This window comes from Myotis lucifugus, unplaced genomic scaffold (genome assembly GCF_000147115.1).
Source record: "Myotis lucifugus unplaced genomic scaffold, Myoluc2.0 scaffold_177, whole genome shotgun sequence".
NCBI lineage: Eukaryota > Metazoa > Chordata > Mammalia > Chiroptera > Vespertilionidae > Myotis > Myotis lucifugus.
Genome location: NW_005871225.1, coordinates 577,494 through 601,640, shown reverse-complemented (window position 1 = coordinate 601,640; position 24,147 = coordinate 577,494). Strand labels below are relative to the sequence as shown.

General features: G+C 35.6%; 1 protein-coding gene across 1 annotated transcript in view; it reads left to right on the top strand.

Annotated features, from left to right (window-relative positions):
* The window catches only part of DACH1 (dachshund family transcription factor 1), a gene marked incomplete at its 5' end in the record, with an annotated part of 423,490 nt that overhangs the window by 202,220 nt on the left and 197,123 nt on the right, over window positions 1-24,147 (top strand). Inside the window, one exon of the mRNA XM_014462295.2 lies at window positions 17,418-17,579. Within this exon, the coding sequence (XP_014317781.1) occupies window positions 17,418-17,579 (162 nt within the window). The remainder of the gene's footprint in view (window positions 1-17,417; window positions 17,580-24,147) is intronic.

The following is a 24,147-nucleotide window of genomic DNA, read 5'->3' as shown; positions in this document are numbered from 1 at the left end:
TCTAGAGAATATGATTTCTAAAACACCTCCAACTCTTAGGTCTGAATCTGATAATTTAGTGACCATCTATTTTAAATTTATCCAGTAGAATTTTTGTTCATGTCCATGCAACTGGATGGATCTTTTCTTTGATGTGACTTTACATAGTATATTTCTTATAATAAAATATCCTTGGAATCTTGGAATATTGATTTATGTATAATGATAATATGTAATATAATGATAATGTGATTCCTTTCGTATTTTTCTTTGCAAAATTTATATTCCTTTAATTAGAATTTGAATTAAAATTGTTCTTATCATTGTAAAATTGTTTTTATATGATCTTGAATTGTGAATATTCATGTCTTTGGATGTCAGCGGACATTAACAATAGCCTACATGAATGGCCTGCTTATGATGTGCCATGCACAGTTGAAGTTTATTGCATATTCTCCCTCATTTGATTTTCATTACCATCATAACATGTAGATACTTTTATCAGTCCCATTTTTAGAGTAGTTAAGTGAATTGTCTAAGGTCACTTAGTAAGTTGTAGCATCTTAAACATTTGATCTAGAGTTATCCATGCAAGTACTTATAAAACAAAATTCCTTATGAGGAATATGCTTTCTACCAAGTTCCCTTATCGATCCCAGGAACTACCGTTGTAGGAACAGATTTATTGGAGTGATGTCATGCCCTGGCTCTGCCATTTGTTCTGAACTAGTAATGGCAGCTTTGTCAATAGTGGGGATAATAATGCCAAAAAAAAAAGAAAAGAAAAAAATTCAGGGAAGAACCTGCTACCATGGAATGATCGCAACACAAAGGAAGAAAACTCTCTTTATGGAACACCTGTGTGAGCTTTTCACACATCCTATGTCATTTAATGTTCTCATCAATTCTGTGAAACACAAATAACAGGATTCTCTTTATAAGAGCTGGGGAAAACTGAAGCTGATAGAAATTAGGTCTTGCAAACAGAGGCCATCTACCTAATGGCAGAGAGTGGATTGAAACTTAAATCTTCAACTGCAAAGCCTGCATTCTTCATCCTATATGGTATTTCTGCTATTGCTCTTAATTTTTAAACTTTATTAAATACTTTTTGTGAAGTAAATAAGAGACCAAGCAGCACTTACATGGCAATAAACAGGTATACTCTTAAAGCTACTGTTGCCTGTGTGTTCCTTCAGTCTTTTCTCTTTCTATTCCCTCTCTTTAGCTCTGCAGTTTTGTTTCAAGTTTTCCTATACCACTCTGCATTCTTCAGAAGGAATAACATGAGGCAAATACTTCTAGTACTGTACCAAGACATTGAGTAATATCACCACCAGTTTTCGCCATCTCACTGTCATAAGAAATGTTTACATGTATATTTGTTATAACTCAAATGTGACAGTTCCTTGGTGTTAGCTATCTTGTATATATTTTATTGTCTGACAATCAAATGAAGGACATCATCTTATCATATATTCTATAGGCAAGACATCTGATGATTTATTCTATAATATCTCCAGCTAAAGGTAGAAAAGGAAAGTAAAAGCAATTGAGTGCTATTTCATGTTTCTGTTCTTGGTTCCTCTAAATATAAAAATCAAGGTCACTATTATAATTTTATGGAACTTTCCTGTACAAGGATTTCATTATGAGAAGTAAAATAATGCCTTGAGAAGAGCAATGATATTATCCTCTGAATCTAGGCACATGTTAACTTTTGACCAAGCATAGGAAAGATTTTAAATGATGGCAGATTTGGAATAGCAATGTAATTGGGCTTCTATTTGAGGCTATAAACTATTTTCTTCAATATTCCCCAATAAACTTTTATTACAGGCCGAGATAGTTGCTATCCAATAACCACTTATCACTCCATTGCTTTATAACAAAAATCCTAACTCTATTGAGAAATTCATATTTTTCTTCCAACCATGTGCTTAGGAAGACTCAACACCGAGTTCCATTTCAGATATGAGTCTGGGAGACCCATTCCCTTTACCTATCATTGGGTTGGGCATAATTGGATGATACAGTTATGGCTAGTGAGTTCTGAGAGGTGAGTCTTTAGGAAGTACCCTGGAAAATATTTCTTTGGGGGACAAAAAGAAATACATATATATATATATATATATATTAAATAGCTCCTCATTGTTTTGTTTGAATGCACGGAATTATTGTAGCCCACTTGCTAACATATTGCAAGGCATTTCCCAATATATTGAGGATGACTGCGAGGAAATATGGAAAGAATGTGGGTTCCAGATATTGTTAACCTATTGATTTAACCAGCTTTAGTTGTTTCCCTGGAATTCTATGTAGAAGGACTACTATGTTTTTAGGATTATATACTTATTATTTAACTTGAGGCTTTTTCTTACTTGCTCACTGCTTCCCACCCAGCTTTACAGCTCATGCTTTACAATGTAATGATATGTCAACACTTCACAGTTGTGACAGTGTGCAGACTGCTTCAGTTGTCATCTGAGTATCATTTTTACATGTTTATAAAGTGATGTGATAGTGTCACATGACAGACATCAAGTAAAACATATTTGTATTAACATTATAAGCATTGCATTCAGACATAAAAAATAATAGTTTGGCTATAGCCTTAGGTATATTTAATGCTCTCATGACTTTTCTGTTTTCTTTTTATCTACTCTTTGCTTAGCCGTTTCCACAAGATGCCTAGATATTGGTAAATAGTGATAGCATATTTTCTTTGCTTTTTGAAATTTATCAAGATACCCAGTGGAGATTTTATTGCAATTGTCTTTCAGAATTTAATCAGAGTATATTTATGGCTGCAAATGTAGACCTAGAAATTATTCTTCTGTTACTAAAATGTTCCATTGTGGCATTCTTATCAGTATTGCAAATCATGATATATTGAATAAAACAAAATAATATAGAAACAATTTTTTCACTTAATGATATATAATTTAATTTCTTTTCAGGTATTTTTAGTGTGTTTTTGAATACTTTGACATTTTCCACATGACTAAAATTGACAAAATATATAAATCCACCTTCTTTGTAACAATGGTTCAACTTTTAGATTATGCTCAGATTGTCATACTGAGATGGAAAAAGCCGGGGGAATGGGTCACTTTTGAAATACTTAGCTTTTCTTATGACATATATTAAACTCTCTGTGATAATCAACACTGTACTGCTGATTTGTTTGGACTGTCTCATTATTTGGAAGGAAGGCTATTGCAGAAGTTTTATGTCTATTTTTGGCCATGTTCAACTGGAAAGGGCATATTCCATGTCAAAGGCTTTTCTTGAAGGACTTAGAAGCCAGAGCTCAGTGTCTGAGTTTGTTTCCAAACTTGAATTTCTCGAGTTTCAGAGAGACAGACTTCTATTAGGCCACCAGGCTAGCGCAGCAATGTTTAGTTATTATTTCAATCAAAGAACTGTGTTCCATTACCCTAGGATCTATGTCAAGCTGTGGATTAGGTTCAAAAACCAACAAAAGCTCCTGGTGGTTGAAAGATTATAAGTATTTTGCTACATTACTGCATTGCTGGCGTGAGCACGTTCTTTTAGCATTTTAGAGCTTCACAATGTTACAATTAATTAATTGTGTCTATCTAGCTAAAACACCAGTCAGAGTTACCGTCTGCACTTTTAATGAATCCTTTGAATTCCCTTGATCTTTCCTTTCCTCTTTGTGCATTCTAACATAACTTTCCCAAACCCCTAAAACTTTGATGAATGGAATAAAGAACCAGACTTGAGATACCTGGTTTGTTACTTTCCCAAGCTTCTCTGACCTTGGGGTCATTTTCTAAATGTACCTCAGCTTTTTAAAAAAGTGGTAAATGGAAAAACTGTAATTATAAAGCATGACTGTTCTTGCTATGATTCCTAAATCACTTACCCAAAAATGTATTGTACCTGTATTAGCCATTCACTATGCACATTCAAATACAATGTTTCTTTTCTAGAAAGTTGTTGCTGTTTCTTCATTTTTCTTCATATTTTATTCTTTTGCTCCCCAACTATAGGCATGTATGTACACAAGTTAGGTAGAAAATAAAGTGGGGTCAAAAAATCATGTTTATCAATTGCTCTTTTGACAGTGTTTTTCAAAATGCTACCTTTGGGTAGCATTTCATGGATCCTTGCATGAAATCAAAACCTGCTCATTGATTCTAAAACCCTCTACCAATTAATGAAAACTGTCTCAATTTGCTTCAGGTTCTGATATCCAGATTTAACCACATTTTTAGAAAACATGTTTTTAATCACCATTGTTCTATGCATAGAACTGGACTTTTTTAAAAAAAAATCATCATTTTCATCCAAATGTCTTTAATCTCTATATTTTCCATTTTCTTCTAAGTCTCCCTCACTACTCTTGGCAAATATAGCAAAGAAGCATAGCTGCTGGTATAAATGCCCTTCATCCTTGACCCCTGTAGAACTCATTGCCTCCCAGCTGTGCGGAGTGTATTTCTTAGTAGGGAGCCCGGTCTTGCTTTCACCTGGTGCTGCTGGTGTAAGCAGCGATCATTTTTGCATTCAAAGGTGGCCAAGAGAGCATCCGGAGGACGCGTTCCAGGAATGAAGTAGAGCCCAGTTCTGTCCAAATGCTGCCAGGTGGGAAGAGGTTTGGGTGCCCTGCTGAGAGCATTGTGATTAACGGGTGGAATCTGAGGGTGGGGCGGGTCAGTTAGGAGCACAGGGCTCTAGCCCTCCTCCTTTTCTGTTTGAGAGTATCTAAGGGAAGATGCAGAATATGGCTTCTTCCCTTTCTCACAGCTTATGTGGACTCCGTTGGTGATGCGAGGATCTGCCGTATTAATGCTGTGGTGTGCAGATACAGATGTTGAAATTGAGGCCATAAGTTTTATACTTTACACCTGAAAAAAAACAGCATGTGAGTTCAGAACAACTCAATTCAGTTTCTTCTCTAGAAAATACTGAAAAACAAAACTACCCACAGGCCATTCAGTGTTGGTTGAGTGTCAGACAGATAGACTTGTTCCTCTTAAATATGTAAAGCGCATAACAATAAAATGAATTATTTTGCTACTACTGTTTTTTGTTTCTGAAAATAAAATAATTTTTGTACTAACATGGGGCAGATAGTACATAGATAATGTACTTATTTACAATGCATTTGATGAATATTGAAACCACAATGGGATGTGTGCAATAATATTGAGATTCTAAGGCTCATGTTTTGCTCAGCAGGAGGCTGTGATTTCAGAGCCTTGTGGAGAACACACCATGTCTTCCTCCTCCTCTTGTAGTTTTACATTTAGCTAGAGAGGTTGTTCTCTAAGATTCAACACCTAAAGAATGCCTTTTTTTAGATTGTTCAAAGCTGACCTCTGCTTTTAGAAAAGTTTATCTGCACTTTTTCATCTGTTTGGAGACATACATTTTTGGTTAAGAGATCGAAGACAATCTTTCTTTGTCCTTTTCTTTCTTTCTTTCTGAGTGGGGGAGGTTGAGATAAAAAAGAATGACTGCCTTAAAAGTCACACATGGCTGTAATTTAAGATTTTTTTCCCTCTCATTGTCCGTAACAGTTGAAAGAAACCTTCAATGAAAGTTTATTAACTAGGCCAATGCCTGAGGCAATAAAGGTTCATTTATTACCAGTTTCTTGGCTGTTTTTCTTCTTCTATTTTTCGGTTAAACTCATAGCGTAAGATAATACTTCACAAAATTAAACCTTTGACCTTCTGTAGAGTTAAGTCTCCTTTGATTAGATAAAGTAACAATTTATGGTCCAGCATGAGGTTGCACATGAAATGAATAATGCAATAGACTCCGTGTGGACTGAGAATCTATTGCTTTTGAAAAGATGAATGCTGTTTAAAGGGGGAAAAGTCTGCCTAAGTGTGTTGTCTTTATTCAATATGCACTTTAGCAATATTTCAAAAGGCTTTACTTCCAATATAAAGTTATGTTTGAATCGTCTAATTCTCTTAAGAAAAATCTATGGTAAAAATACTGCAAGAGCTTTTGTAATGCTTTGTAGGATTGTCATACCAGTGATTATGCTGTACATTCCAGGAATTACAGAGGCTGAATTATAAAAGTAAATGATTGCATGAGAAAAATGACTATTTCTTTTATAAATGGAGTTCTATAATGATGGGACAATTAAAATATTATAATTTGTGATAACGTTATATGCCACAACTAACATGGCTTACATCAAACTGATATTTAATAATTTTAATAAGAAGCAACGTAAAAAAATAAAATATAAAAATAATAACATGAAGTTGGGTTCTTAATTTTAAAACCAATGCATAGGAGTTCAGATTCTGGTTATTATGATGTGGTAACCTTGTGAATAATACTAATGTTTTCAAATTTGCTTCAGTCATGTTATAAATTTGAAATGACATAACTTCTTGCCAAAAGAGTGACTGTATATAATTTTTCCAATATTTCTCTCATTTTTCTATGTGTTCATTTCAAACTTGTTTGGGAAAATTGAGAAAAATCTCAAATCCATCAGTGAAAATACTTTATTAGGATTACTTAATTACTACAGAAAAGATACACATACTTTCAGACTCAGAATTGATGTTTATTTCTACCTTCAGCTCAGTGGAGATAGAGAAATGTGTACATAGTACAGGTCCATGTTTCTCACAAAGCTGTTGTGATTAGCTGATTGTTTAAATTACTAATTGACATGCAGAAGTTGAATGCTTGAGAGAAGTGTTTTAGTTTTAGATTGGTCTTTTTCAATTAGCTTAAATTATTTAAGGCGAATAAATCTACTGCAGTGATTTAGTTTCTTTTAATAGAATCTCATGGTACAACATAAATTAGGTCAAGAGAAGATTTTGGATCACAGAGCTACTCATTTTGCTCCTAAAATGAAGAGATATAAGAACAATTGAAGATTTGCTATGATTTACTAGTGTTTTGAAATAAAGTAAAAGGTTCCAGCGAGTACACAAAAGGATCACATTTCTTGCCCAGTTAGGAAGTAAACGTTTCTTTCAGTTTGAATGATCTTTGCAGCAAAAAAGAGGAACGAATGATATAATACCAACCACTGGTAATTCTTCCTTGATGTCCATCTGCTCTGATCCTAGGTGAGCTGGGTTAAATATACTAATCAAATATCAGAAGGGAAATAGCTTTAAACATAGCATTTATTTCTTGAACAATAAAGTATGATGTTGCCTCCAAATCAAACAATTTAAGTAATATGTCTAAGTTATACTCAAAAAATTAATTTGACTATGATTACAAAGGTATACCAAAATAAAGGCTTCATTTATTTAACTTTCCACCCCCGAGGTGATGACAACTACTTGAGACCTATATTTCTTTTGTATCTTCTCTATTGCATTGCCCTATTTGTTTTTCTAAATTAATCAGGATTGTTCTTTCCATAGTCCAACATTAAAACTGTAAACCAAAACCTACTCTTCCAAGCACTGTTTTTGGCCTATTACCAGCTACATTTTCCTTGTAACCAAATGAGAAAAATACCTGCTTTTTAGGTAGGTATTATATAAATATAAGAATCTAATGACAAAGGTATGAAGAACATATTGCCTCAGCTAGCTTCTCTGTTCCTTTTGTTGTTCAGTGGATATGGTTGTGTATTGTTCCCAAACCAGACCCTGACCTCTATTTAGAAAGCGTGTGTGTGTACAATTACATTCGTTTCTTGAGTCTTTTCCTTACAAAAAATAAGTTTTAAAAAGCTAATAGTTGGTATATCTAAAAACTTTTGTGGCCACACCTACTCCAGCTGTTTCTATCTCATTGGATAAGTTCCCCCCAATAAGATTTACATGTAAAAAGGGTTACCTATATTCCACATTTTTTTCTCAACTCTTCTCCTTACCAACAACCCCAGACTGATAGAGCTCCACATGCTACCTGGATTCTGGGAAAAGAAAAAAAAAGTTGGGGGAGACTCTTATTGAGTTATTAATGGATTTAGAAGAGAATTTACATGGTGTTCAGGAAAAGAGAAGAACATTTGGGGGAGATTACTCTCAAGCTGAAGTGCCAGTGAGGTGGTTCTTTTGCAGGAAGGTAAATTTACGACACCATTTCCTCTTTTCACTTATTATACTGCCTGAGCTGTCATCAATATATTGACAAGAAGTCTCTTTAAAAATGTCTTTTAGAGCCGAAACCGGTTTGGCTCAGTGGATAGAGCGTCGGCCTGCAGACTGAAAGGTCCCAGGTTCGATTCCGGTCAAGGGCATGTACCTGGGTTGCGGGCACATCCCCGGTAGGAGGTGTGCAGGAGGCAGCTGATCGATGTTTCTAACTCTCTATCTCTCTCCCTTCCTCTCTGTAAAAAATCAATAAAATATATTTTTTTAAAAATGTCTTTTAGAATATCACATACTGTCAGATACTCTCAGGCTAGTAAGAGCCCCCTGACTGGACTCAACTCATTGAATAATTTGGGGTGATGAGAAATGTAGGGAATAGGAAGTGTTGGGCCTTAGACAAACATAAGGACATTTAATTCCCAGTTTATTGGAGAATGGAATAATAAGAAATAATAAGAAGAGAGCTTTAAAGAAAATTAGAGTCAAGGTTTATCTATTTCACTTTGTTTTAATTTTTTCTATATTCAAGATATATAGTGGAAAATCATTCATTTGCTCTTCTGTTTTTCCTTGTTGTGCCATATTTAAGATATATGACCAGGCTAATATAAATACTGTATTTCACCAGTAGTACAGGTTAAACATTTTGTGCATAGTTAAACTTGAATGATTATTTTTGTGGCAAATATAGTCTCAATTTTACAAAACTGAATCACAAATGAACATTTAGATCAGGTTCCTAAGTGGAGTCAACTTATATTTGTGATATCACCTGAGTGTCTATAATCTTGACTTCCTATGCAATTCATAGCTACTTGAGCAAAGGTGATTAATTTTTTTTCAGTGATTCTATAGGTTTCTGTGTACTCTTCCTGTTGCATTTATTGACAGAGCTGGTGTGGTCAGTGCTGAGCAGGGAGTTAGGGGAATTGGGATTACTCTGTCATTATTTAATGGTGTAACTTTATAGAAATGATTAACCTCACTGCCCCTAAATTTCATCATCAGTGAAATAAAAGGGTTGTATTAAATAAAGTCTTGCTCATTTTAATGTTTTCTAAGTTTCTACCCCAATTAGCTGTTAAGAAATACTTTTCTAAAGGTGATCCTGTTAAAAAAAAAAGGAGTAAAAGTGAGTTATTTAAGAACTTTTGGTGTCCAGTTCAACTTTTCATAAATTGCATATTTTCTTATTTTAACCATAGTAATTTCAAATCTTCATTGATTACATTTCAGCCTGATTCTATGAGTTAATGATCAGAAGTTGAGTATTTCAAAGACTTTCCTGGAAATTCCTCAGTGATATACACATGGTCAAATGACATCCCCATGATGCTCCCTCCTCCTGACTTCAGTACTGCTATCATTCCTTCACTCTGGGCGATTGCAGTTTTAAACTATTCAGAATAAAAATGCTACTTTTGATATCTATTTGATTTATTAGTCATTTTCAAATTATACACTCTCTACTATATGTTTCTTCAAATTCATGGGGTTGATTTGTTACTCCAAACATTTAAAAAATCTAATTAAATCAATTGAAGAACTGAAAACTGGGATAAGGAGTGTTTCCATTAATGGCCTCAAAGATCAATTTTCCTTTTCTCTCCAGAATATAAATGTGTTTCAAAGGGCAAGTAAAGTCAGTCTAATGGACATTAGAAGACAAATTCACACTCAAAATTTTTAATCCACCCTGATTCACAATTAACTTACTTATTCTGGTTGCTTAACACTACCATTATTTAATCATTTAAGAGTGAGAACAGGCATGTTTCAGTTCCAGTTTTCATTTATTTAGAAAATATTGAGAAACAAAATAACTGTGAAAATTAGTGTCAGTGTCTTAGACAGCTTGTATTTCAATAAGGAAAGGAAGAAAACAGAGTAAAAAGGCAAGTACTGGTACTTTCAAGTTGCTATATTGAGCCAAGAGTTCTTCTAAAACTTGGAGTGATTTCAATTGAGTTGTAATTCAAACTCATATGAAGCTTACAATGAATGCACCTTCAACAGAGTATTGCAGAGCGTCTATAGGAACTGTCAGGAGCAGAAAGATTACTTCACAGTAATGACTGTTGAATTGAACTATGCTTTTTGATGTTTTACTTCCCGAATTGAATTGTTAGACAAGATTAATTGCACACAGTGAGAGTTTTAAATGAATGACTATGTAAACCATTAAGTTTCTCTGTATGCTATTGGGGGGGTGTGTGGAGCTGGAAGGTTTAAATGAATAAATGTATTTAATGCACAAAATGCCTGGGCTAATTGTAAAATTCCTTTACTAACATCCTTTACTGAAAATTGAAACCCACTTTATTCATCTGTCTTGGTTAGATTGCTTTGGGTTGAAGTAATTTAATATCTCTGCTTTCCACTAATCTTTTAGCTCAACAGAAGTAAACAATAGGTTTCATAAATTAAAAATACACTGTTCTGAACATGCTTATAAGATTAAAAAAACAAGGCTGTAAACATTTATGACTGAAACAAACTAGATTGTTCAAATACTGCCATGATGTATCATGTATATCAATATGGCACTGATATCAGTTAGAATGCAAACAAGGTTTTAAATGATGTGCCCCTTCATTTCAGCTGGAGAATCCGCTTCACACCATCTGCCTATCAGATGGTTAGGAACCAGGACTGCGTATTAATGCCACATGTTCGATTTTCCTCCTTCTTGTAATGGTTAGATTCATATTGCTAATAGCTGTGCATAAGCACTGTCGATGAAATTTCTGTGACTGTGGAGTGATGAGATATTTATAAGCTGCCTGTCTCCCTGAATAATCAGTAGGAAGAATGCCAGACATAAATAACTTATCAATTCCAGCATATTAATAATAACTACCATTGGCTATAATCTACTGCATGTTTAAAATGGCTTCTTCTAAATTTGGGTAAAGTGGCATAGACTAATAAAAAGTCTATCATATGGAAGCTTTGAATGCGGACTATCTCTTGCATATAACCCATTTTATTTTACCTATTAAGTTTTGGGAAATGCATTTTATATGGAATGCGATGTAAAAGTAGACAACCTATCAAACATTTGGAAGTCATCTTGATGCCTTTGAAACCAAAGATCAAAGATTGGACCTTTCAAGTTAATGAGCAAACAAACAGATCAGAGAAAGAATTTGACAGCAATATGTCTTTTTTATTGATATTTATAATCTACAGTTGTAATCTACACTTTATAACTAGGGGTACTGACTTATTTGAAATAAATAGACTGGGGACTTTTCCTTTTGTTAAAGAGAGTGATCAGGATTGTATAATGGCATTTGAAGGATTTAAAGGCTGTTTTGATAAAAGTTGAAAGCAGAAGAAGAAAGCTATCTTTGCAAAGTAAAATAAGGTACTTAAGTGGTAACAATGCCTGCTTTCCTTCTAAATGATAAACCTATGGATTGGTTTTTGGATATTGAACGTGAAGTAGTGGAGGTTTTGTATCAATGTAGCACAGAGTGCAGATTTTAGTGATTTTTTTGATGAATTTGATCAGTGTAGTTTACTAAATCAAATGCTTTGATAGAAACATGATGTTTAGATCTCCAATTGTCTAATGGCTAAATTTTCACTCTGCTATTAGGTAGCTTTTGTCATATTTGCATTTTTGTGTGTAGCTGAACAATAGCAAAACTAAATATAAGGACATGATGGGTATTATGGGTTACTTGATAATAACTACTACCATTTTGCAGAGGGCTTAGTATGTGCCCTTACTGTAGCATCTATTATTTCACACATATTTTCTACTTCCCTATGAGATCAAAATTGATATCTCAGATTTTAGCAATTAGGATTTTGAAGCCATAGGAATTATATAGCTTGCTGTGCAGTATTCCAGGTAAATTAGATGCATGTTGTCCAAAGTTTGTATGGCTTTTTGGAATGCTTTTTTTTCAACCACAATATTTACTCCTTATATGAAACAGAGATTAGATAACGAGGATTTCCCATACAGTTTCTTATTCAACAAGAACTTAAAAAAATTGTAGCGGAACATCAAAAAGTGAAACTAATAGTACAGGAAATCTATAAGCCAAGATAAAAATAATTTCTAACAATAACCAGTTTTTAAAATATATATAGAATTTGCTCTGATAGAGCAAAGCAGAATTGGGCCCCCAGCATTGAGTTTGTATGATAATTCAGACAATAATATGACAAGCAATGTTTCTAAATTCTGTGTAAAATCTATTCTTTTGTAAGAGAAGAGTTTGTTGAGATCAAATATAAATGAAAAAAGAAACAAGTTATTTTTCAAGATATAGACATTTGGACTCTAAGTTTGCTTGCCAACCCTTTTCCTGAGGGCCAATAAGACTTTTTTTTTTGATAAATTTGATCAATGTAGTCTACTAAATCAAATGCTTTGATAGAAACACAATGTTTAGGTCTCCATTTGTCAAATGGCTAAATTTTCACTCTGCTATTAGGTAGCTTTTGTCATATTTGAGACTTATCCTTTCTCTGAAGGAAAATGTATTTTTTAAACAAAATATTTCTCAACCCATTATTTTCATCAGTAATTAAAGCTTCCCCATTGATGACGATAAAATTGGATTGAGAATCTCTTAAAATAAAATAAAATCATATTACATTCGACTTCTCAGTTCAGTACATGTTTTTGTCATAGTATATGAGATACTACAAATGTTCTTCGAGAGGATACAAAAGTGTGATTGGTGAGGTAAGTGGGTTAATCATTCTTTAGTATAAGAGATTTTAAAAAAAATATTCATTTATTGATTTGTTCCTTGTTTTCCCTAATGAAAGAAAAAAAAAATCTGGTGAAAACTTGTGAACTAAATTCAGAATCAGGAGCAATTATCCAAGCTGTTTAAGTCACGATTACAGTAGATTCCAGATAGATTTATGGATGTAGTGTTGTTAGAGATGAATACATGTGTGACTCTGCATCGGAAACACAGAGAAGCCCTGCATGGCCTGGCTGTCCTCTGCTTCTGCTGTGGTAGGCGAAACACACGAGACTCACTTCTGCCAAGTGCAGCACACTGGGGCAGTCGGTCTCAAAGGCCGATTCCTCCGTCCAACCTGATTTTGTATTTTAATGTGTCCTCCTTGATTTGTATGCACACTCACTATTGTGAGCCACTGCGATGATGCTCTGCTTAGTTAACAAGCTTTCACTGTAAGATGCAGACACACTTTAGTGTAAATGACTGTCATCAAGTAATGTCAGCTCATTGAGCATCAGATTAAACCTGTTGGAAGGTAAACACACTGATTCCTCAGTCCTTCCCAGAAATAGTCTGTGGCTATGACTCCAGGGAAGATAACCTCTACTTTTACCATGCACTCCAGCTACATCTCTATCTGATGTCGAGTATCGCTTTAAGAAACACGGGATTACCTAGCTCAGCAGGAACAAGGGATTGTTTTGACAGGGAAGAGCTAAAAGCAGTGGTAAAGTTGCAGTAGTATAAGGGTCGAGTATTCAAGGAGGGGGCAACAAAAATCTCTCTGAAGCTGAGGCAAGGGGAGAAAGCTGAACTGAGGAAAGGACTAAGAGGAGAGTGAGAGAAGTGGATGGTAAATGTTGTGGGTTGCCAGTGTTAACACAAGTAGACAATTCTTGATTACATGGAAAGTGGTTCACATTCAGAATTCTCTATGAAGCATAGACGAAAAATAAAGTTATTTTGTGAGTTCATTACATTCACCCCCCCCCCCACAAAAGTAACTTTATTAGAGAACAAAATGTACAATGGGGCTTGTTTCTAAAGCAAGTTATAGGTTCTGTGCTAAGTTTGTACTATAGAGACAGCAAATTGGAGGGATTTGAGAGTTACATCAGATATTCAAGGGGCCACTGCAAGGCCAACAGTAAGTGCAGGAAGTGCAGGGGTTGGGGGTGTGAGGCTTTTGTGATCTTCTCCATCCCAGGCAGATGCAGCTTTGGTGAGTTTCGCTTTCTATTAATGAGATTTGCTACTCCTAGTAGATCCAGGTTAACTTTAACATAAACATAATGTTTCAAATTAGTTACATCGATAGTGTCAAAATAATGACTATATTTTCCCTTTGGTTTTCCAATTAATCTACTTTGAGAAGCATTTTTTCATTCAGTGACAAATTGTGCCAGGCATTGTGGTAGGTGTTTGAGATGCATATTCTAAGGAAGTATTTCTGTCCTTTCAGTATTATAACCTAGTGGTAGGAGCTAACCCTAAACCTACCCCACTACCACAGGCCCTCTCTTAAAAAAAAAAAAAGTAAAAATAGTTCAAGGGACTGAGTTTCTCTTCTCAGATTGCACATTAACATGATGTGAGGAGCAGTAAAATGAACTCAAAATATACAAATGCAGGGCCCCAATGAGAATCTCAGAGGATAGAACTCAGCTATTTGCACATTTTAAAACTCCAGGGGTGATTCAGAGCACAGAGGATTGCAGTCTCATACAGCAGGGGTGAGAACACAGGCAAGTGGATGGCTAGCTCTACTCTGTAGGAGTCGGGTGGGGAAGGTCAGCCCTTTAAAATAAGTGAGTTTTGAGCTGATTCTTAAAATGTTGGTAACTGTTTCCCAGGTAGACTGAAGAGTCGGGAACCTTAGCCTGCTACTCCTAAAGCCACCGCATGATGGATGCATAGGTGGATCTGGAGTAGGGGACTGGAGAGCTTTTCTAGAAAGTGGGAATAATGCGAAGTCTGGCTTGAAGGAAGGAATGCAGACCTTTAGAGGAAGTGGAAGAAGGCCTATATGCCTGGAACACAGAGATCAAGGGGAACCTGAGGGAACAGATGACGTTACACAGATAGGTAGGAACTGAGCACAAAGGGCCCTCACAGCCAGGCAGAGCTTCCCACCAGCACTTAAGAACAGCCATTGCATGTCATGTTGGATTTTTATTTTCATAAGGTTACATTCACTGCTAAGAGATTGGAGGTGGGGGAAGTGGAATCTGTTAAGAGGCTATTACAGGATTCCAGGGACAAAAAGTTGGCAGTTTGCACTAGGGAAAACCAGTGGGAATGGAGAAAATTGGGTAGATTTGAAGGCTATTAAAGAACTAAATGTGTGTGACACACACACATTATATGTTATGTCATTTGGAATTTTATTAGAAATGTACAACTGGGGAAACTGTCAAGTGGAAAAACAGAAGAGCACCATAAATTAGATTAGATAGATGATAAAATTACTAAAAGTATTTTTAAAAAGTTGACAATGAATGTAGTCAGCTAAGGAGAAGTAGATTTCTTCAATCTGAGGGAACTGCGGTCAGCCATGATGTCCATACCCTGGACTGCACTTGCCTATTGAGGAGCTAGAATGCAAGGCATGACTAGTTTTTACTCAACATGTGGCTTTCTTCACCTAGTTTATCTTATTTAAATCTTATACTACCCCTTTGTGAATATAATGGTTTTACAGATGAAGAAACCATACTCAAGAAGATTTTATGGCTTCTCCAATGCCATGTCATGCATAGTTATGTTTTATGCTACTGAATTAGATTCAGATATTCAGTATAATAGCAATCATATCTCAAGTTGTAGGTTTGTCTTTTTTATTCAAATACTCCAGAAACATATTTACATGCAGCATAAATCAAAGTTAAAGGCCCTAGAAGTGTCATAACTTGGAGATGGAATGACATTAGTCAACAAAGAAAAGGGACAAGTAGAATGTGCACATTTGTAACAAGTCAAAGTTGAGGAAGAGAGATTTTCTGGGAAACACTAAGAGAACTTTAAGAGAACAGGAAAGAAAATATTCTGGAACATCTTCGAAGGAAATGAGTAACTGGGGAGAAAATTCAATCATAGGAAGATAAGAGAATCATTTCAAGTTGGAACTTAAAAGGCAATAAATGCTAGCACCAGACCCAGAAGAATTGTTTGAATTTAGATCAGTGCCTTTTTGGGGGGAGTGGTTATCAAGTTTTTATGCAAAGATCTAATCTGAAGGTTTTGTGTTGGGGTGAAGGTAGTCAAGACCTCTTTGGTTTGATTTGATCCTAATCTCAAAAAAAAAAAAAGAGAGAGAGAGAGAGAGAGAGAGAGAGAGAGATTTCTACAGAAAAAGACTTTCTTATAATTCCTGAGGCCATAACTTATTTGTTGTACTAACCAAAAGTGGTGATTAGTGGGGAGGAAAAGAAGGAGAGAATTGTGCAGTCTCTAATCCACCAGCTGGAAGTGGAAATAAATCACATAAATAAATTTAAACCAGGCTGAAGAACTGTAGTCAGAAACTTTGAAGCAGCCATAGTAGAAATATAGAGGGAGATGGTGGTGGTATATATTGTCTCATGGACTATTAAAGTTTTACAATGAGGAGAGATCATATATTTCAGTGTATGATTTTTTGCAGATGAGGAATGCCAAGATAAAGTGAATTGCTTTGGTAAAAATTCAAACATTTAGCCCAGTTGGTGTGGCTCAGTTGTTGAGCATGGACCCATGAAGCAGGAGGTCAGGATTCCATTCCCAGTCAGGGCATATGCCTGGGTTGTGGGTTCAATACCCAGGAGGCAGGCAGGGTACAGGAGGCAACTGATCAATGATTCTCTCTCATCATTGATATTTCTATCTCTCTCTCCCTTTCCCTTCCTCTTTGAAATAAAAATATTTTTTAAAAGTTCAAACATTTAAAGAAAATAAACATTCCCCTGCTCAAAAACCTCTGCTGGCTATGTCTACTATACATAAAGCATGGCCTTCCTTTCCTGCTCTTTTATAATCTGATCAACTCTATTTCTAATCTCACATCCACTTCTACCTTCTGTTCTCTGGCTGAACAGAGACAGATCGCTCTGGGCAAACATAATGGCCTGTGTCAGGGAAGTGAGTCATGGGGCAAGGATGTTCCAGAAAAGGGGAACAGCATGTGTGAAAGCACAGGCTTCGAGAGGCAGGGCATGTGTAAGTCCTGGTGGCATGTTCGGTGTAGCTGGAGTGTGGCATGAAAATGAGGAAACTTTAGGTGACAAGGTAGGTTTACTCCTTAGGGTAAGACTTGGTGAACTGTTACGCAGTTCCAATTTTTCCCCCTTTAGGCAACTGGAGAGCATTTTTAAGCAGGGAATGACATGTTCACATTGGTTTGTCTGAGAGGTAATTCTGGCTGCATTCTACTACTATCCTTCTTTGTATGAATTATGTTTCTGCTAATATTTAATTTAGGAGTTTAGAGAGCACTCTCCCATTTATATCCATTTTTTTTTTGGCTAGGTGGGGATGAATATATGTTATCAAAGTATGGCATAAAGGAGTCAGATACTTTAATGTGTTTGTATGCCTGTTATATAAAGCACATGAACTATTACATCAAAAAATCTGATTTTGAATTACCTCATTTTTAATTTATTCTTTTAAGGTCTGACAGCAGCAGCTGCAGCGGCTGCCGCTGCTACCAATGCAGCGATTGCTGAAGCAATGAAGGTGAAAAAAATCAAGTTAGAAGCCATGAGCAACTATCATGCCAGTAATAACCAACATGGAGCAGATTCTGAAAATGGGGACATGAATTCAAGTGTCGGTGAGTTGTATGTTCACTGAAATGTATTGTAATCATTTTGCTACCAAATTACTTTATTTTCCAGAACAAAACTATTGGTTACCCATTCAAGAAGTTGTTCCTTTTATCTCCAAAACAATGTATATTTTGAAGATACTACTTAGCTTCTAATAACATGCAGTTTAAATAAATAATTAGCAACATTATTTTTTATTATAAGATCAACTTTATGCCTGCAACTTCTATAAGCATTCAGTTAACATCTTTCATAATACAAATAAGTTTTAATAATCAGAATTCTAAAATATTGATTATGGGTAAGGTGGCAGAAGAATATTTACAAACAAAATCATACTCTTTACCTTTTTAATTCTTAAAGTGTTTCTTCTTCAATAAGAAATTTGCTTTAGCAGCCAACATATAACTTAATCCTTTCATGTGCTGACAAGAATAAGAATTATGTTGATAATTAATTTTTTCTATATACAACTATTATCCATTTTTCTCATATTAGATATACAACTTTAATTTCTTTTGATTTTTTTTTCTTGTGGTATGGAGAAAAGATGAAAAGTTTGCAGTCACTATTTAAACCAAAGGAACAGTTTTTTTTTTCCTTTGCAGAATTCATCTGGGTAATTTGTTTTGTCAAATACAATGAAATTACTTTTCATTGACATCTTTAGTATCCATGTGTTGGTCAGACACAAAATTTTATCCTGCCACTGCCCTGTGTGGTTTCCCTTTAAAATGTAGAAATCATGCTCAAAATATAATTTACCAAGAGAAATTTAGATGCCATAAGATGTGTGTAAGATACTATTCCTACCAAATGTTCACACAGGACACAATCATTCATGACAGTTCCATTAAGTTTTCTTTTCCATGCATGATTTTAACAGATTATTTTTTTATATAATGAACTCTCCACTTTCAGTACATTGGTGTGGCTAAGGATATATGGGGGAATACTATGGATAGAAAAACATCAGTGCTTGCATTTGTGGTGCTTCCAGTGAGAATATAGGGGCAGCAGATTCTTTACGTCATTCACATGCATAAATTTAGACTTTTAAAAGTTAAAAACTTGCCACTGTGTGATCATCTGAAAGGTGTCATTGCTCAATCAGGTGTATGGAAGAAAAGGTATTTTCAATTGGTTAGAGCATAGTCTCACTACACCAAGATTGAGGGGTTCCATCCCTGGTCAGGGCACATACAAGAATCAACCAATGAGTGCATGAATAAGTGGAATAAGTGGAACAACAACCCATATGTTGTTCTCTCTCTCTCTCTCTCTCTCTCTCTCTCACACACACACACACAATCTCTCTCTTCCTCTCTCCCTCTCCCTTCCTCTTTCTCTCTAAATATCAACACATAAAAATTTTATAAAAATGATTGAAGTAAATGAATTATAACTAGAGCAAAAATAGACACCCACTATAAATTTTAAGTATTATTTTGAAACATAATCTGGATTGTTATCAAATTTTAGAAGAGTAAGATTTCAATGCAGGCTATTCTTAATAGTTGGTTTTGGGAGGAGAGATAAACAAATTATGCATTTTAATAATATTTAAAGCAAAATATATTAAAACATGATACTTCTGTTCAAATTTCTGAGCAGCAGAGCAGAAATTTGACTTTGGAGAAACCAGCAGGCATGTGAAAAGGAGACTACAACTCATAATTAAGCATTCACATCGACTTAATAATTAATATTATAGAGTAATATTTGCCTACTGACTTAATAATAGTTTACCTTCATTATGTGGGTACATAGGGTATCACATGATACTTAAAAAACAATTTGAATTTTCTTTTTGTTTTATTTGGAAGAAATCACTTTTCTTTCATTAAAGTATTTAGTTGGTAGACTATATTGTTTTTCAGTTTTGACACCCATCATCCAACACCAATTTAAACCAGAGCAGAAATTTAATTGAATCTTCCTAGAGGGTCTTAGTATTTTGGGGTTCTTGTAATATTGGTGTCATTGCTAGTCCTTAGGCATGGAGATCATTTATTTACATATCAATAGTTGATTTGAGGTGGAAATGTTATATTTGTCATTTTTATTCTATTGTCTCACATGCTACTGTCCTCTAAGAATTTATGACTTATTATCCTTCCTGAGCACACCCCCTGCCTTCCTCCTTTATCTAGAGATCAGGAAACAAGAGTTTGGGGGAAGGGGAGGGTACAAGGCCATGGTAGGGGTGGGGATTGAGCTTGTATAGATCAAAGTGCTTGGTGAATTAGCAGTTGCTTTCTATGGGCCTAGTCTTCTCTGATTCTGAGAACACCACTTGCCTCTTGGTAGTGTTCAATAATTGCTTGGTCTGTGACTTTGCAAAGTTATGGAAAATTTGGAGCATAACATTTCAAATCTGGAAAATGGCTTCCATAATAGTATTACATCATAATAATTCAAGGAGATCATATGTGTCAAGTGTTTATCACTTTATTTATTTTTTTTTTAAATATATTTTATTGACTTTTTACAGAGAGGAAGGGAGAGAGATAGAGAACCAGAAACATCGATCAGCTGCCTTCTGCACATCCCCCACTGGGGACGTGCCCGCAACCCAGGTACATGCCCCTGACCGGAATCGAACCCGGGACCCTTGAGTCCGTAGGCCGACGCTCTATCCACTGAGGAGATCATATGTGTCAAGTGTTTATCACTTTATTTATGACCATGTCTGTTTTTCACTTTGGACACCAGTAAGATTTGGTATTGGTTTGGCTATTATTATTATTTCTCCAATTTTACCTTTTGAAAATCACCTTTGTCCTCTTTTTACAGTCATTAACTGCTTCCTCCTCTGTTTTCCTATTATCTCTGATGGGTGTTATTGGTTAAACTACTGGCCTGTGAGGAAACCTGGGGGAGCTGTTATGTCATTTGAATTTTGTTGTAAGTTTGATTTTAGCTCATTCTAGGAACACAAAAATGATCATACCACAGTCCCAGTACGCAAGAGGCATCCAGTTAATGGGTGGGGTGGCTTGGTGTGTGAACTCTGGGAGGATGTGCTGGATCTTTTAGGAACATCGTTAGCATGAGCGGCTCAGGAAGTGGTATTGGAGCAGAAGAATTCCAGGAGGAATCCCAAGAATCTCTAAGGCCAGTATTTCAGAATACAAGCTTACTGCTCTCACAAATCTATCAACTGGCTCTTTGAAGTAGTAAAACCCCTCAGAGAGGTGCCACTTAATGATGTATTGTTGCTCCTTAGCTCTGCCCAAATCCAGTGACAATTTTGAAGCTATTTCAGGGTTCTTTTTTCTCTTGCACTCGCCTGGCTCACAGGTTTTGTTGCACATTTCAGATTTTCCTATGCAGGAACACTGTTTTTTCCCTTGGTTGTAAATAAACCCTCATTATCTGAGGAAATAGAATTTTGGGGGGCTTGGTTTGGTTCGATCTGGCTTGCTGGACTCAAGGGGTATTTTTATTATAAAAGTCCCTTTCCAGTTCTTAATATGAATCACAAAAATTAGCCAAACAAAGGTGTTTAAAGAAACTTTGACACTGACAAATAAGTATGGTGCATTCCAATTTTACCTGGTGACCTTGAGCTCACGTCTTTCCAACAGAGTGATCACTTTAGGAAGAACTGAGAACTTCAGGATAGATCTGAGTGAGGCATCAGCATGCTGAGTAAAATATATGGCCATGTCGCCATTCTCCCTCATCCACAATCAATTGGATTCTTTTAGTTTAATATTTACTCGCTAAGATGAGATGCTAGTCTGCATGGTGATAAACAGTCAGCTCCTGGCATCTGAAGGTGACCTGTCAGTTCATATGGACAAATCTCCTGCTTACTGAAATGTACAAAATAAATCATTAAAGCAGGCAGGTGCTCATTCCCAGATTTAAATCACCATAGATTTATGATTTGAATTAATGCTTCATTTGGCCATAGAAATAGATGCTGAGACAAATGATATGCACTGGTTGGGACTTCCATACTGTAGCCATCCTGATATTGATTACCGAGATGTCTTTGCAATCTCTTGTTTATATCAAGTACTATCTTGTGACAGGTTGGCTGATATGAGCTACATTGCAGATAAGAAGGAAAAATGTCCTGGATTCTTTTTAGTGGCAACACTATCCACAACATTCAGGCCAGATAAATTGCTATTTTTTTGCTTTAAGGACTGATCTACATAACCAGCTTAAAACATGCTGCTTGGAAATTGGGACTGGGATAATGGAAAGGCAGAATTTAAAACCGGTGAACTCAAGGTCAATTCCATAGTATCCCTAGTTGTGTGTTTTTGTCTGCTTATTATTTTTTTTGTCATCATGAACATTTTTGAAGACACTAAATTAAGCACAATTGATTTAATCTAAATAAAGGAAACTTAATTTTACTTCTAGTTTTGAAATGCTGTATAAATATTGACATAGCTAGCATCTCTTAATAGTTTCTGTGTTATTTAAATACTTGCTAAACCTAATATCTTACTCCCTTAACTAATGACAACATAGGAAACGACTCTTTAGAGATAAATACATTAAATATTATTCCCAAGTCTGAGACTTCGTGGACTTAATTTACCAAGAGACAGGAAAAGACTGCATTTTTTTTTTTACTTCTCTTAACATTTTATTTAAGGAAAACACTATGTACACAGTTTAAAGAATACTCAGAGGATTTAAGAGGGACCTTTGCCACAAGCTAATATCTGACTCACAGAACTGGTAAACAGCTATCAACAATAGTAGATTGCTTGCTTAGTAGGAAATGAGTTCATATCTATTCAACATGTGATCTCAAAACAGATGTCCTGAGAAAATCTTATTGTTTAAACTATAGTCATAATCCCCAACTGCTGTTATTTCTTTAAGGAAGTGAAGTAATCTTGAAACTTCGGTCTTTTCTCTTTCTGAACGTTGTCCACGGATGCAGTGATCCACGAACCTGAACACATTTCAAACCCTGCAATGTAGGATTCTTTTTCATTTTCTCAAACTTGCAATAGTTATAGGATGTAGGAGTTTCAATTAAAAACAAGAACTTGAGTTTGGTATTAACAGCTGCGTTTTTCAGTTGTGTTCTTACTCCTTACTTTGGTTCATCAGCCAAAACAAAACAAAACAAATGGAACACAAACAAAAAACAAGCCAGGCAGATAGGGAGATAAAATTATCTTCCCCAGCTGACTATTCCTTTCTCCTCTCTCTCTCTCTCTCTCTCTCTCTCTCTCTCTCTCTCTCTCTCCCTCCCTCGCTCCCTCCCTCCCCCCATTCCTACAGAAATAGAATAGTTTACACTGTAGTACTTTCTTCTAAGTCACGGAAGGAAAAATTAATTTTATGATTTCAGGAAGAAGTCTTGGAGACCTTGAGAAAGCAAATAGAAGGAAACTGAGAACACAGGCCACCACGCAGAGCTCTGCAGTTGCACATTGGATTCTCTGCCTTGGCAATGTTAATGAACCTCAAATCCTTCCTATAATTAGATGAGGGAATTGCTTATATTTTCAAACAGATGATGCTGCTATAATGAAACGATTGACAGGGAATTTAAGAGTGTCTACAGTAGTCATTTGGTTTCTGTTATAAAAAAAAAAGTTTAAAAAGAAGATTGGCTTTAGACATAGGTCCTGAGAGAGGCAGTCATTTACATAGCATACTATGACAGGTGTCTTTGTATAGTAGGGAAATAAATTGGAAGACTAGAGAAATGATGGGCAGGTATACGCAAATTTTGGGGGAGGAGGGTGTCCTGTGCTTATTCTGCGTAGGTTCTTTAAAAGGGGCCGAGACTCCAGAGATGGATCCGGATTGAGTGCACAGCTGTAACTGCTGATGAGCTAATTGCTCCTTATCTCTCAGCCCCATTCATCTTCATTTTTTACCAATTACTGAGAATTATCTGTGTTCTCAGTTGGATATGAGAGTTAATCCTTTTTGGTTAAGCTGGCAGTACTGTGAGCAGATTCCAAATCGGAGGGTGAAAAAGCCAAAGCTAGCTTGCTCTAAAAATGTCTCCAGTTCAATTACAGTATCACTGATTCATAAGAAATTTGCCATTGTTTAACAGATTAAATATGGAAAGTTTTTTTTAACTTTCTTAATGTTTTTCTGCCTAACAATGATTTTTAAGATCCTTCTTCCTGTCTGATGAGTAAAAGTTAGCCACATTAACAGGCAGGGTCTTGTAAACATGGAAACACACAAGATGACCCTAAAAGGCCAGAGGATTCTGACACATGCAATGAGAAATCTTTTAGAACTGATAGCTGTCGATTTATATATAAACACTTGGAATCGATGGTCTTGCTCTCTGTGGCTTCACATATGGCGAGGGAATGTGTGTCCAAACATAAACCTTTTCACAAATGTCACATTAGTGGAATTTTAATGGAAGGACCACAGAAGCATCTCCTGAAAGTGTACGAACTGCCATGGTTTGTAATTCAATTGATTGTGAATAAGCCATATGGTTCACATCATTCTCTATGCAGAAGATGTCTTCATAGCCTGACATTTCAAACAAAATTGCTTACTCCAACATTAAAAAAAATTAAGAATAATAACTTCCCTTTCAGAAATTTTAATGCT